This window comes from Theropithecus gelada, chromosome 7a (assembly GCF_003255815.1).
Source record: "Theropithecus gelada isolate Dixy chromosome 7a, Tgel_1.0, whole genome shotgun sequence".
NCBI lineage: Eukaryota > Metazoa > Chordata > Mammalia > Primates > Cercopithecidae > Theropithecus > Theropithecus gelada.
Window position 1 is genome coordinate 51,559,948 of NC_037674.1, and position 16,202 is coordinate 51,576,149.

The window sequence follows — 16,202 nt, forward strand, 5'->3', positions numbered from 1 at the left end:
AAGGAAATCCTGGGGAAGTCTGAACTTAGAGCAATTGGAATTAACAGAGATAGAGAGCTCTCTAAAAGCAGAAGGGCCTCCAAGGAGGAAGCCATCAACCATATCCACACCAGATGTTTGTGAGGCAGTAGAAGCAAGGGACAAAGGCTCAGAGTCAACACCAAGGAGAAATGGACATGTTTTGTAACCACATCTTACTTAGGGCTTTACCTTCTCTTAGTATTCCTTAGTAAGGAGGGTCTAAGCATGAAAAACAGAACTGTCTTCTATAGTATTTGGGATTTCATATCCATTTTATACTGAGTCTTATAAAATTCCATAACATAGATTTAATCAGTCTCAATCTTTTTATGTTCTCTTTATAAAACCTCAAGTTAATAAAGTCTTCTGAGTACTAAGACTGATCACATAGATCTAAACTCAACTGACAATGAAGTCAGGATTGAGATATCCATAAATGGGAAGCCAGGTGAGCAATCCTTCTTTCCAGAATGGTGTTTTAACAATAAGCTGTATTCCCAAATGAGGTTTTTTTGTTTTGTTTTGTTTTGTTTTTGAGACAGAGTTTTGCTCTTGTTACCCAGGCTGGAGAGCAGTGAGCAGTGGTGTGATCTCAGCTCCCTGCAACCTCTACTTCCCGGGTTCATGCAATTTTCCTGCCTCAGCCTCCCAAGTAGCTGGGATTACAGGTGCCTGCCACCATGCCCAGCTAATTTTTGTATTTTTAGGTTTCACCACATTGGCCAGGCTGGTCTCGAACTCCTGACCTCAGGTAATCCAACCACCTCAGCTTCACAAAGTGCTGGGATTACAGGCGTGAGCCACCATGCCTGGCCCCAAATTAGTATTTTACATGCTACACAAGGTATTAGCTCTGTGGGGAATATAATGGGAAGGTCATTACTTTCATGGACCTTCCTGTCTCTCTGGGCAGGCAAATTTAAAAAATACAAAACTCCAAACTTTTTGCACATTTCTAGTAGTGAAGAACAAGTACAAATTCACAAATCTATATTTATAAATAATAAACATTAATTACCACATTAATATAGCCAATATAAAACATACAAAAAAGAAATGCAGATTATGAAAAATTTTTTTAAAATTTAACTTTTGGCCAGGCGCAGTGGCTCACGCCTATAATCCTAGCACTTTGGGAGGCCGAGGCAGGTGGATCCTACTTGAGGCCAGGAATTGAGACCAGCCAGGACAACATGGTGAAACCCTGTCTCTGATAAAAATACAAAAAATTAGCTGGGTGTGGTAGTGTGTGCCTTTAGTCCCAGCTTCTTGGGGGAGGTGGGAGAGGTTGCTGAGGTGGGAGGATCACTTGAGCCCAGAAGGGTGAGGCTGTAGTGAGCCATGATTACGCCACTGCATTCCAGCCTGGGTGACAGAGCGAGACCTGTCTCAAAAAAAAAAACCACAAAAAAGCCCACACAAAACAAACAACAACAACAAAAAACATTTAGGGAGAAGTCCAAAAGTATCAAGTTAAGCAAAAACCATCCTTAATAAAAACAGGTGCATAAGCATAAAGTACGAGCTCAGGTCATCACTCTCTCCCTGCTAAGGTAAATGGTATTGTTACAATTCAATTGACAATTAAACTCAAGCCCCAAGAAGTTTTTTACAGTCATCACATGTTAGTCCAGCTGGTTCTAAGATCCTGGTTTCTTCACTCTTGGGCAGAGTTATTTCTATCCTCTCACGCTGTTGTTCTGCTATTTCTTTTTCCCTGGTGCTTGCAATTTACAGTTTCTTACTGCTCTTGACATCTTTGGCTGGTCCTCCGGCTTAGAAGTGCTATATTGAGGCCAAGTGCATTGATTCATGCCTGTAATCCTAGCACTTTGGGAGGCTGAGACCGGCAGATTGTCTGAGCCCAGGAGTTTGAGACCAGCCCTGGGAAACATGATGAAACCACCCATTTCTTGAGGGCAGGGAACTTTCTTTTTAACATATATAATGGAAAATATCTGAATCTCTGTATGTAGAGAGAGAATGGTATCATGAACGTCCACATATCCATCATCCATCTTCTTCAAAGTGATCTGTAACCATCTTGTTTCATTGGTAGCCTCTCATGGATCTCCTATCCTCAGTTTCTTTCTTTCCTTTTTTTTTTTTTTTTTTTTTTGAGACTAGGTCTTGCTTTGTCACCTAGGCTGGAGTGCAGTAGCATGATTGTAGCTCACTGCAGCCTTGAACTCCTGGCCTTAAGTGATCCTCCCATCTTGGCCTCCCAAAATGCTGAGATTACAAGCATAAACCACTGCATCTGGCTTCTCAGTTTTTTAAAAACAAATGTCAGGGACTGTGTTTTAAACTTCTTGGTGTTTTCTGTAACATGTAGCTCAGGAATCAAACTCAGTAGGGAATCAGTCAGCTGTCATTGTAAATTTTTTTTTTTTTGAGTCAGAGTCTCACTCTGTCCCCCAGGCTGGAGTGCAGTGGCGCTTTCTTGGCTCACTGCAAGCTCCGCTTCCCAGATTCATGCCATTCTCCTGCCTCAGCCTCCTGAGTAGCTGGGACTACAGTGCTGGCCACCATGCCCAGCTAATTTTTTTGTATTTTTAGTAGAGACAGGGTTTCACCATGTTAGTCAGGATGGTCTCGATCTCCTGACCTCGTGATCCACCCAACTTGGCCTCCCAAAGTGCTGAGATTATAGGCGTGAGCCATCACGCCCAGCCCATTGTAAATCTTAAACTGGGTGCAGTGGCTCATGCCTGTAATCCCAATGCTTTGGGAGGCCAGGTGAGAGGATCGCTTGAGTCCAGAAGTTCGAGACTAGCCTGGGCAACATAGCAAGACCTCGTCTCTACAAAAAGTTTAAAAATTAGCCAGCTGGGCATGGTGAAGTTTGCCTGTAGTCCCAGACACTCACAGAAGGCTGAACTGGGAGGATCACCTGAGCCCTGGGAGGTTGAGGCTGCAATAAGCCATGATTATGCCAGTGCACTACAGCATGGGCGACAGAGCAAAATGTTGTCTTAAAATATATATATATTCTGGTGGCTCATGCCTGTAGTCCCAGCACTTTGGGAGGCCAAGGGGTTGGATCTCCTGAAGTCAGGAGTTCGAGACCAGCCTGGCCAATATGGTGAAATCCCATGTCTACTAAAAATACAAAAAATTAGCCGGGCATGGTGATGGGTGCCTGTAATCCCAACTACTCAGGAGGCTGAGACAGGAGAATCGCTTGAACTTGGGCGGAGGTTGCAGTGAGCAGAGATCGCGCTATTGCACTTCAGCCTGGGCAACAAGAACGAAACTCTGTCTCAAAGAAAAAAAATGTGTGTGTGTGTGTGTGTATATATATGTGTAATATATACACACATATATAAACACACACACATCTATCTGTCTGTCTATTCTATACCCTAAAGTGTAAAAATCTTACTGCATTCATGTTTTATGTGCCTTCATAGGATGAGCACTTTGATCTGGGAATATAGAACCTGGATCATTCATTATGCATCCAAGCTTCTTTTTCTTAAATTCTCTTTGCCCCCTTACTGACTTGTTTTTGTTTTAGTCCCCTGCCACAAGCTGGAGTCATGAGCGGAGAGCCCATAAGTTGAATTTGACCCTTTAGGAGCTCATGGAGAAACAGAAAGTATCTAGATCTGGATAGCCTATTCAATAATTGTGCCACACATTTTCTTTGTTTCGTTCTTTTTATTTAAGAGACAGGGTCTCACTCTGTTGCTCAGGCTGAAGTGCAGTTGCATCATCATAACTCACAGTAGCCTCAACTCCTAGGCTCAAATGATCCTCCTGCCTCTGTCTCCCAAGGAGCTGGGACCACAGGCACGTACTACTAAACTTGTTCAGTTTAAAAATTGTTTTGTAGAGATGGAGTTTCACTCTGTTGATCAGGCTGGTTTCAAACTCCTGACCTCAAGCAGTCTTCACATCTCAGTCTCCCAAAGTGCTGAGATTATAGGTGTGAGTCACTGCACCTGTCCTGTGCCACACATTTTAACAGCATCTTGGATCTTCGTGGATCATAGTCTCTCTTGGGTTGTGAAAAAGGAGTCAAGGGCAGGGCGCAGTGACTCATACCTGTAATCCCAGCACTTTGGGAGGCTGAGGGGGGTGGATCACTTGAGGTCAGGAGCTTGGGACCAGCCTGGGCAACATAATGAAACCCCATCTCTACTAAAAATTTAAAAATAAGTAAATAAATAAGAAAAAGGAGTAAAGATTTAACACTAATGTAACACATTAGGTGCCAGTTGAAACCAAGTCTGCTGGAGAAACTTTCATGTACCTCAGAATTAGACATTTTTGAAATGTTAGCTCATGGGCGAGTGCTTCTGCCTTGGAATTTGTTAAAGGGATGAAGATATGGAGGTTCCCAGGAGGTGCTGGTGCAAAAATAGTAAGATACAAAATAACTTTGAGACTGCGCATGATGGCTCACGCCTGTAATCCTAACATTGGAGGCCGATGTGGGTGGATCACCTAAGGTCAGGAGTTCAAGACCAGCCTGGCCAACATGGCGAAACCCTGTCTCTACTAAAAATACATTAGCCAAGTGTGGTGGTGCATGCCTGTAGTCCCAGCTACTCGGGAGGCTGAGGCAGAAGAATTGCTTGAACCCGGTCGGCGGAGGTTGCAGTGAGCCGGGATCGTGCCATTGCACTCCAGCCTGGGTGACGAGTGAAACTCTGTCTCAAAACAAAAAACAATAACTTTGAGATTTCAGGAATGTATTTTGTGCCAAACATTTTCTCAGTTCTAAATAGATGTGAAAACTGTTGCTGTCATCTGTGAGTAGTCCAATCAAATAATTTATTCCTAATGACCATTTGGGTCTGCAAATCACATATAATACGTACGAATCTGGCTTGGTGGAAGAGTACATCTTTGAGAAATCTTTATAAATCTGGGAAATTGGACTGAGGAATACTTTCTATATCTTCAAATGTTCCTAATTTTGGTCTGGGAATAGGCTTACTTTTTTTTTTTTTTTTTCCCCTGAGATGGAGTCTCACTCTGTTGCCCTGGCTGGAGTGCAGTGGTACAGTCTCGACTCACTGCAACCTCTGCCTCTTGGGCTCAGGCAATTCTCCTGCCTCAGCCTCCTGAGTAGTTGGGATTACAGGCATGTGCCACCATACCCAGCTAATTTTGTATTTTTTGTGGAAATGGGGCTTCACCATATTGGTCAGTCTGGTCTCGAACTCCTGACCTCAGGTGATCCACCCGCTTCTGCCTCCCAAAGTGTGGGGATTACAGGTGTGAGCCACCATACCCGGCCATGGCTTACTATTAATACCTGTTAATCTACTTTTTTTTCCTTCCTTTCCCTTTTTTTTTTTTTTTTTTTTTAAAAATAGAGTCATGGTCTTGCCATGTTGCCCAGGCTGGTCTTAAACTCCTGGGTTCAAGCGATCCGGCTGCCTTGGCTTCCCAAAGTGCTAGGATTAGAGGCATGAGCCACTGCGCCCAGCCTTACTTTTTCTTAAGATAAGATCTCACTCTGTCTCCCATGCTGGAGTGCAGTGGCATGATCTCACTGCAGCCTCGACCTCCTCACTCAAGCGACCCTCCCACCTCAGCCTCCTGGGTAGCTGGGACTATAGGCACAGGTCACTACATGATGAGGTATTGTCATGTTGCCCAGCCTGGTCTCAAATTCCTGGGCTCAAGCTATCCGCCCTCCTTAGCCTTCCAAAGTACTGAGGCTACAGGCATGAGCCACCATGCCGCCTTAATCTACTTTTTAGGAATGCTTTCCAAAGGCCATTTATGGGTTTGTTGTCTTCCTCTATTGGGTTGTAAGAGACAGATTTACTATCAATGAGCTTAGAGGCATTCTTGTTCTACACAGTTTTCCATAGGTCTGAAATATTTTCTTAGAGGTGGGCTTCCAGTCTACTGAATTACAATTCAGTGACCATTTATTTTTAAGGGCTGTGCTAGGGACTATTGGGTGTAATGAGTTGAACAACAAGTTCTTGTCCTTTAGGACAGAATCAGATGGCTACACAGAGTATATTAAGGCCACAAGAAAAATCCACAGAAAGATTTATGGGGCTTTAAAGGAAAAAATGATCGGTAGCATATTTGATTACAGTTACCAGCGAGACTTTCATGGAAGAGGAAACTTTGGGGTTGAGTACGGAATATGTTACAGGATTTGGGTAGGTAGATTCAGAGGGGTGGGAGAAAACAGTTCAGATTTTGATAACTTAGTTGCTGTAGATCATTCTCAACCTACGAGTTTGGCATTTGGTAAATCTGGATAAATCTGCCTTAATAAACATAGCAGATACAAAAGATAAGAGATCTTTTTGTAAGACCAATGTGCAGTCAGGCAGTTGTTTTGATCCTAGATGTTTCATACTCTCGGGTTTTGTTTTGGCATTAGGCTTTCAACCTGCCTCATCCATTTTCTTACTCACAAATGTTTTTGTTCAATGGTTGATTTACAGCTTTGAAACTCAGAGGAATGGACTCGTGTTTATCTACGACATGTGTGGTTCCAATTATGCCAACTTTGAGCTGGATCTTGGCAAGAAAGTCCTAAACCTGCTGAAGGTAAGACTATGGAGGGCCCTCTCAACTTTCCTTCAATGCTTGGGATTTTTTTTTTTTTTTTTTTTTTAATTCTTTGGGAAAAGATTTAGGAAAGATGCAAACTTCAGAAATTATGTTCAATGTAAAGGCCATCTGTAAATGATGACTACTCTCTGCTTCCATAGAACAAGAAATGACCTTAAAAGTGAAGTGGGAGAAATTAAGGTAAAAAATGCACAGGAATGGCTGGGCATGGTGGCTCATGCCTGTAATCCCAGCACTTTGGGAGGCCGAAGTGGGTGGATCATGAGGTCAAGAGATGAAGGCCATCTTGGCCAACATGGTGAAACTCTGTCTCTACTAAAAACACAAACATTAGCTGGGCATGGTGGCGTGTGCCTGTAGTCCCAGCTACTTGGGAGACTGAGGCAGGAGAATCGCTCAAACCTGGGAAGTGGAGGTTGCAGTGAGCGGAGATCGTGCCACTGCGATCTCGCGACAGAGTGAGTCTGGCAACAGAGTGAGACTTCGTCTCCAAAAAAAAAAATGCACAGGAACATTCTGAGTCATAAAAGTGGAATGGGCCGGGTGCCCTGACTCACTTCTGTAATCCCAGCACTTTGGGAGGCTAAGGCACACTTATGTGTATAAGGTGTATATGAAACATACATAAATTTAGGCTGAGCGCGGATCACACTTATAATCCCAGCACTTTGGGAGGCCAAGGCGAGTGGATCACGAGGTCAGGAGATCGAAACCATCCTGGCTAACACGGTGAAACCCCATCTCTAAAAAAAAAATTAGCTGGGTGTGGTGGTGGGCGTGCCTGTAGTCCCAGCTACTCGGGAGGCTGAGGCAGGGGAATGGCGTGAACTGGGGAGGTGGAGGTTGCAGTGAGCCAACATCGTGCCACTGCACTCCAGCCTGGGTGACAGAGCGAGACTCCGTCTCAAAAAAAAAAAAAAAATAAGAGGCCGGGCGCCGTGGCTCAAGCCTGTAATCCCAGCACTTTGGGAGGCCGAGACGGGCGGATCACGAGGTCAGGAGATCGAGACCATTCTGGCTAACACAGTGAAGCCCCATCTCTACTAAAAATACAAAAACTTAGCCGGGCGAGGTGGCAGGCGCCTGTAGTCCCAGCTACTCGGGAGGCTGAGGCAGGAGAATGGCCTAAACCCGGGAGGCGGAGCTTGCAGTGAGCTGAGATCCGGCCACTGCACTCCAGCCTGGGTGACAGAGCGAGACTCCGTCTCAAAAAAAAAAAAAAAAAAAAAAAAAAAAAGAAACATACATAAATTTCCTGCTTAGACTTGGGTCCCATCCCTAAGATATCTCATTATGTATATGCAGATATTCTAAAATCTGAAAAAAATTCAAAATCTGAAACACTTCTAGTCCGAAGTATTTTGGATAAGGAATACCCAACCTGTGTTATGAATGGTGCTGTTATGAACATTCTTAAACATGTTTTCTGGTGCATATGTGTAAGAGGGTCTCTAGGGCAGTGTTTCTCAACCTTTTTTCATTGTTGCCTCACTAAGGAACCTTTTTCAGTATTTTTTCCCCCTAATAATTCCTCTTCTAATGAAATTTAAATACCATAGATATACTGCATATCTCTATGTACTCTTTAAAATTTATTTATATTTTATTTATTTATTTTTTTTGCTCTTGTCGCCCAGGCCGGAGTGTGGTAGTGCAATGTCGGCTCACTGCCAACCTCTACCTCCTGGTTCAAGTGATTCTCCTGCCTCAGCCTCCTGAGTAGCTGGGATTATAGGCGCCCGCCACCACGCCTGGCCAATTTTTGTACTTTTGGTAGAGCTGGAGTTTCTCCACGTTGGCCAGGCTGGTCTCAAACTCCTGACCACCGCCTCGGCCTCCCAAAGTGCTGGGATTATAGGCGTGAGCCACCACGCCCAGCCTAAATTTATGTATGTTTCATATACACCTTATACACATAAGTGTGCCTCAGCCTCCCAAAGTGCTGGGATTACAGGAGTGAGTCAGGGCACCCAGCCCATTCCACTTTTATGACTCAGAATGTTCCTGTGCATTTTTTTTTTTTTTTTTTTGGAGACGAAGTCTCACTCTGTCGCCAGACAGGAGTGCAGTGGCGCCATCTCGGCTCACTGCAACCTCCGCTTCCCAGGTTTGAGTGATTCTCCTTATTTTTTAATAGAGGCAGAGTCTCGCTATGTTGCCCAGGGTGGTCTTGAATTCCTGGGCTCAAGCAGTACCACCTCCTTGGCCTCCCAAAGTGCTGGGATTATAGGTATGGCCTCTGTGCCTGGCCTCTTTATGTACTCTGTATACATAAAAAGAGTAAGATTTCTTTTTTTTCCCCCCCCCCGAGATGGAGTCTCGCACTGTCGCCCAGGCTGGAGTGCAGTGGCATGATCTCGGCTCACTGCAAGCCCCGCCTCCCAGGTTCACGCCACTCTCCTGCCTCAGCTTCCCAAGTAGCTGGGACTACAGGTGCACACCCCCACGCCCAGTTAATTTTTTTGTATTTTTAGTAGACAGGGTTTCACCGTGTTAGCCAGGATGGTCTCAATTTCCTGACCTCGTGATCTGCCCGCCTCGGCTTCCCAAAGTGCTGGGATTACAGGCGTGAGCCACCGCACCCGGCCCGATTTCTTTTTTTTTTCTGGCTCACCTCACCCTGTTCTCCTACTAATTTTACCCCTTTGGTGAGGTGATATCTCCCCCATTGAGAATGTATGCTCTAGGGTATACACCTAGGAGTGGATTGTTGGGTCCTAAAGTCTGTGAAGATTTAACTTTATAAGACAACGTCAAACTGTGTTTCAAAGTGGTCGTACCCCCTTGCCATGTGTAATGATTTCCATTGGTCTGCATCCTCTTCGGCACTTACTAATGTCAGATTTCTTAATTTTTTTCTCAATCAAATGGATATGAAATGGTATCTTGTGGTATAGCTTGCATTTCTTTTATTAGTGAAATTAACTATCTCTTCATATATTTGTTAGCTGTATATTTTTTCTTCTTCTGTGAAATGTCTATGATTTCTCTATTTAGGAATTAATAGTTTTTAATATATTATTGATTCTAATCCATAAAGATACATATATATACACACATATAATGTGTGCGCACAGTAAACTGTCTCTTAATTTATAGCTTGTTTTTTCACTTTTTATGAAGTTCTTTGACTAACAGAGTTCTTTTTTTTTTTTTTTTTTTTTGAGACCCAAGTCTTGCTCTGTTGCCAAAGCTGAGTGCAGTGGCACGATCTTGGCTCACTGCAACCTCTACCTCCTGGGTTCAAGCAGTTCTCATGCCTCAACCTCCTAAGTAGCTAGAATTACAGGCATGCGCCACCACACCCAACTAATTTTTGTATCTTTTGTAGAGATGGAGTTTCACCATAGTGCCTAGGCTGGTCTCAAGGTCTTGAGCTCAAGCAATCCAGCCACCTTGGCCTCCCAAAGTGCTGGGATTACACGCGTGAACCACTGTGTCCGACCCACAGAACTTAGTTTCATGTAGTTTTTCAATATTCCAGCCCTTTTCATGGATGGGGTTACCATGCAACACTGGCGGTCTAACTAGGAAGAAATCGTTCCCAAGAAATCCAAAAGAAAAAAAAAAAAAGAGGAATTGTAGCTAGTATCTTCTAGCCTACTCTTTTTGCCACTTTTTTTTCTTTTTTTTTTTTTTTTTGAGAGAGAGTTTCGCTCCTTTTCCCATAATAGAGTGCAGTGGTGCTATCTCGGCTCACTGCAACCTCCTCCTCCCAGGTTCAAGCGATTTTCCTGCCTCAGCCTCCCAAGTAGTTGAGATTACAGGTACCTGTCACCACACCCAGGTAATTTTTGTATTTTTAGTGGAGACGGGATTTTGCCATGTTGGCCAGGCTAGACTTGATCTCCTTACCTCAAGTGATCCACCAGCCTTGACCTCCCAAAGTGCTAGGATTACAGACGTGAGCCACCGTGCCCAGCCCTTTTTGCCACTTTCAAAAGACTGATTCTTTTTTGTTGTTTGTTTGTTCTGAGACGGGGTGTCTCTCTGTCCCCCAGGCTGGAGTGCAATGGCGTGATCTCGGCTCACTGCAGCCTCTGCCTCCTGGGTTCAAGTGATTCTCCTGCTTCAGCATCCTAAGTAGCTGGCATTACAGGTGCCTACCACCACACTTGGCTAATTTTTAGTAGTGATGGGGTTTCACCATGTTGGCCAGGTTGGTCTCGAACTCCTGACCTCAAGTGATCTGCCCACCTTGGCCTCTCAAAGTGCTGGGATTACAGGTGTGAGCCACCATGCCCAGCCTCAAAAGACTGATTTTCAGTCTGACAGGTCACTCTGTTGTCTTCAGTTTTCCTTTAGTTCTACTGATTTGGGGAATCCCCAGCACTGCTCTACGGCGAATATACAGCATCTAGAACAAACTTCTCCAAAGGCCTCTTCACTGAAGTGTGATAAACTACTTTCATCTTTTCCTTCAAAGATGCAACAATTTATTTCAGGGCCTAAATGTCCAAGGTCCTTTTAACACCAAATCAAAAACCATTCTAGGGAAACACCTGTTATTTCCACAAAATGATAAATAGAAAATAGAAGCTATTACATCTGTTTTTTCAGAGCAAAGAACTACAGACCTGGGCCTAGTCCATTTACATGACTGTCTGGGGGTACCTGCTGCAGTCACGAGAGATGGGTGGCATCTTGGTCAGTGGAGAATAGCCTGCAGCGTTCTCCTGTGGTTATAAAGGATTTACCCCTGAATCCCAAACCTTTCCTCAAGGGATTAACAGAAAAGCCAGTGATGGTGAAACTTAAGTGGGGAATGGATTACAAAGGCTAACTGGTATCTGTAGATGAACCAGATCTATAGATGTATCTATATGAACATGTAGCTTGCAAATACAGAAGAATACATAGTTGGGGTATTGTCTGGACATCTGGATGAAGTTTTACTAAACTATAATAATGTCCTTTGTCTCAGAGGTGTGGAAAGAGGAAGAGGATGGGAAAATGAGAGAATAGCATCTTTTCTGGGGGATTTTTAAAATATATATTTCTAGACAATAAAAATTTGTTTGTTTTTCAAATAAATAAATGACTCTATAGCACCCTCATATACTGTCAGTTCAGTAAGTTGTTAACACCTTTTGGAAGGCATCTGGCATTATAAATCCTTAAAAATGCACATACCCTTTGATCAGTTGTATTTCTGAGATTATATGCTAAGGAAACAATCAGGAAAACAAAGATTTATAAAAAGAGTATTTACTGCATATTTATTTTAAATAATTAAAAATAATACCTTAAGCTGACTCCAGTGACTTAAATCTATAATCTCAGCCCTTTGGGAGTTTGAGGTGGGAGAATTGCTTAAGGCAAGGGGTTCAGGACCAGTCTAGGCCACAGAGCAAGACCCTGACTGTACAAAATTTAGCTGCATGTGGTGGTATGTGCTTATTGTCCCAGCTACCCAGGAGGCTGAGGCAGGAGGATCACTTGAGCCCAGGATATGAGGCTTCAGTGAGCTATGATCATATGATTGCATTCCAGCCCAGTTGATAACACCCTGTCTTTAAAAAAAAGAAAAAAAAAAAAAAAAGAATATTCATAATCTTTAGCCAAATAATCCCAGTCTTAGAAACAGCTTCTTAAAATAATTTAAAAGGAGGCTGGGTACAGTGACTTATGCCTGTAATCCCAGCACTTTGAAAGGCCGAGATGGGCGGATCACTTGAGGCCAGGAGTTCAAGACCAGCCTGGCCAACATGGTCAAAGATCATCTCTGCTAAAAATACAAAAAAGTTAGCCAGGCGTGATGGTACACGCCTGTAATCCCAGCTACTCGGGAAGCTGAGGCAGGAGAATTGGTTGAACCCTTGAGCAGATATCGTGCCACTGCACTCCAGCTTGGGTGACCATGTGAGACAAAAAAAAAAAAAAAAAAAAAAAAGAATTGAGTTTCAAAAAAGAATGAAAAGGAAAAGATAAAATGAGCATATCAGGATTATTTAGGCCTGAAAACAAACTGAATAATCAGAATGATGGTTACATGGTTAATTAAATTACCTGTGTCATATTTATTCCCCCGGATATTGTGACTTTGTTAAAACTGACAAATAGAAAGTCTAAGTTGGGGAAAGGAGGGACTTTTTAATATGTAAAGGTGGAAAACAAAACAGCTACCCATATAGAAAAAAATGTCAGATTCCTACATCTCATACTATGTTCAAAAATCAACTTCAGATAGATTAAAGTCTTAAATAGCAAAAACAGGCCAGGTGTGGAGCCTCACACCTGGAATCCCAACACTGGGAGGCCAAGGCAGGCAGATTGCTTGAGCCCAGTAGTTTGAAGCCAGCCTGGGCAACACGATGAAACCACTTGTATTTTTATTCTACAAAAATACAAAAATTAGGCATGGTGGCACATTCTACTTGTGAGGCTGAGGTAGGAGGATCACTTTGAACCTGGGAGGTCAAGGCTATGGTGAGCCATGATGGTGCCACCGTACTCCAGCCTGGGCAACAGAGTGAGACCTTACCTCAAAAAAAACAAAAGGACAAAAACAAAAGTTTAAATTTTTAAAAGAAAATAGCTCCTCAAGTGGACAAGTGGAAACAACCAATGTGCACAAGTGGAAACAACTCAAATGTCCATCAACGGATTAATAGATAAGAAAAATTGGTATATTTATGAGGAAATATTATTCAGCCTTAGAAAGCAATGTAATTCTGAGACATGCTACAATATGGATTAACCTTGAAAACATTATGCTAAGTAGGATAAACAAGACAAAAAAGGACAACTATAGTAGGATTCCAATAATATGAGGACCAAAAATATGCAAATTCATAGAGACAGAAAGTAGAACCAAGGTTACTAGGGATTAGGGGGAGAAGGGAATAGGGATATGTTGTTTAATGGGTACAGGGTTTTTGTTTGTGATGATGAAATAGTTCTGAAAATGAATAGTGGTGATGGCTGCATTGTGAACATACTTAATGCCAATAATTGTACACTTAATATGTTTTAAAAGGTCAATTTTGTTGTGTATATTTTGCAATAAAAAACCAACTTAGAAAAATTAATACACATGGTGGAATCAGTGGTAGACCAGTAAAAAAAAAAAATAGTACCACTTCTGACATTAAAATAGAAAAGGATTTAAGACACAAAATACACTAACCAGAAAAGAAAACATTTAACCATATTAAAATTAAGAACTTGGCCGGGCACGGTGGCTCAAGCCTGTAATCCCAGCACTTTGGGAGGCTGAGACGGGCGGATCACGAGGTCAGGAGATCGAGACCATCCTGGCTAACATGGTGAAACCCTGTCTCTACTAAAAAATACAAAAAACTAGCCTGGCAAGGTGGCGGGCGCCTGTAGTCCCAGCTACTCGGGAGGCTGAGGCAGGAGAATGGCGTAAACCCGGGAGGCAGAGCTTGTAGTGAGCTGAGGTCTGGCCACTGCACTCCAGCCTGGGTGACAGAGCGAGACTTCGTCTCAAAAAAAAAAAAAAAAAAAAAAATTAAGAACTTCACGCCGGGAGCAGTGGATCGATGCCTATAATCCCAGAACTCTGGGAGGCCAAGGCCAAGATAGGCAGATCACTTGAGGTCAGGAGTTCAAAACCAGCCGGCCAACATGGTGAAATTCTGTCTCTACTAAAAATAGAAAAATTAGCCAAGTGTAGTGGCTCAGTCCCAGTTACTTGGGAGCCTGAGGTGGGAGGATCATTTGAGCCTGGGAAGTACAGGACGCAGTGAGCAGTGATTGTACCACTGCACTCCAGCCTAGGCAACAGAGCAAGACCCTGTCTCAAAAACAAAACAAAACAAAAACCGGACAACCAACCAAACAAAAAACTGTGGAGTAGGAATGAATGATTTTTTCATCTTTATATCATGTGTGGATGAGGGTATCTCCTTTTTTTAGATCTCGTTTGCCTTAGTGCACATTAGATTATATTTATTGATTGGTAAATACATAGATGAACGAATAGATTAAAAAATGATTATGCATACATCAGACTGAATGAAAAGTTATGAAAGAGAAATTTTTTAAATTTTTAAATTTTTATTTATGTATTTATTATTATTATTATTATTATTATTTTGAGATGGAGTTTTGCTCTTGTTGCCCAGGCTGGAGTGCAGTGGCGCGATCTTGGCTTACTGCAACCTCCACCTCCTAGGTTCAAGCGATTCTCCTGCCTCAGCCTCCCAAGTAGCAGGGATTACAGGCGCATGCCACCATGCCTGGCTAATCTTTGTATTTTTAGTAGAGATGGGGTTGCACCATGTTGGCCGGGCTGGTTTCAAACTCCTGACTTCAAGTGATCTGCCCACCTCGGCTTCCAGAAGTGCTGGGATTACAGGCGTGAGCCACCACGCCCAGCCATATTGTTTTTTTTGAGACAGAGTTTCACTCTTGTTGCCCAGGGTAAAGTGCAATGGCGTGATCTCAACTCACTGCAGCCTCTGCTTCCTGGGTTCAAGTGATTCTCCTGCCTCGGCCTTCTGAGTAGTTGGGATTACAGGTGTCTGCCACCACACCTGGCTAGTTTTATATTTTTAGTACTGACAGGTTTTACCATATTGGCGAGGCTGGTCTTGAACTCCTGACCTCCAGTGATCCACTCACCTCAGCCTCCCATAGTGCTGGGATTATAGGCATGAGCCACCGCACCTGGTCGAGAAATGTTTAATGTTCAGTTTATTCATAATCTCATTTTTCCTTCATTTTAGTAACAGAACTTTTTTAGGAGGCATATATGTATGTTGATGTGTGGTATGTGTAGGATATCTGTTGAGAAGTCAGAATAGTTTCTGATTCATAAAGCTTATGGTAGACAAGAACTTAACATTGTTATTTTTAAAGGTAAATCAGCTTCTAATTTCTTTAGTTTGTTTAACCACTTTTCCTGTAGCTGCTGAGGTCAAACCTGAATTAGGCTATAGACTCCCCCTGCTGGGTAAGAATGGGGAGAAGAGCAGAAAACCTAAACTTGGGCTTGAAGAGTCACAGGTTCCATTACACTTATGTGTTTTCTCCACAGGGAGCATTTCCAGCTCGTTTGAAGAAAGTACTGATTGTGGGGGCACCCATATGGTTCCGAGTGCCCTATTCCATCATCAGCCTCCTCCTGAAGGACAAAGTCCGGGAGAGGGTAAGGCAAGCTCGCCCTTTTTTATTTGGAGGGGAATAGATACATTCTCATCTCTACCACTGAATTCCTGCCAATTAATTTTCTACCTTCAAAAAATCCTCTTGGCGTGTCTCCTAGAGCCTGTTCTGCTTCTGTTAGTGCATTCACTCATATTCTCTACCTGATTCATTAGTCAGTTCAATACAGACTGCCTCTCTTACTGTACTACAAGCTTCTTGAAGTTTGAAACTAGACACAGTTTATCTGGTTCTCACTTCCTATAGCACCTTGCATAAGATAGTACTGAAGGATTGTGTCCTGGAGGTAACTTAGAGATAGCTGCTACTTCCAAAATTTATCCTGGAGCTGTATAGGCCTTTAATATTTAACAGCTTGTAATATAATTGTATTCGTTGAACTGGCATTTGAATTTGTTCAACTGGAAACATCATTCAATCCCTTTGACCACCAGGGTTGTGGAGGAAAGTTTTTCATTATGTCTCTTTCTACATTTATTCCTGGCATTTGT

General features: G+C 42.9%; 1 protein-coding gene and 1 pseudogene across 1 annotated transcript in view; both read left to right on the forward strand.

The window, feature by feature from the left end:
• The window catches only part of PTPN9 (protein tyrosine phosphatase, non-receptor type 9), a 109,271-nt gene that overhangs the window by 55,864 nt on the left and 37,205 nt on the right, over window positions 1–16,202 (forward strand). The window contains exons 5-6 of the mRNA XM_025390255.1: window positions 6,450–6,555; window positions 15,584–15,694. Of these exons, the coding sequence (XP_025246040.1) occupies window positions 6,450–6,555; window positions 15,584–15,694 (217 nt within the window). The remainder of the gene's footprint in view (window positions 1–6,449; window positions 6,556–15,583; window positions 15,695–16,202) is intronic.
• Window positions 6,728–11,544, forward strand: LOC112628009 (annotated as a pseudogene).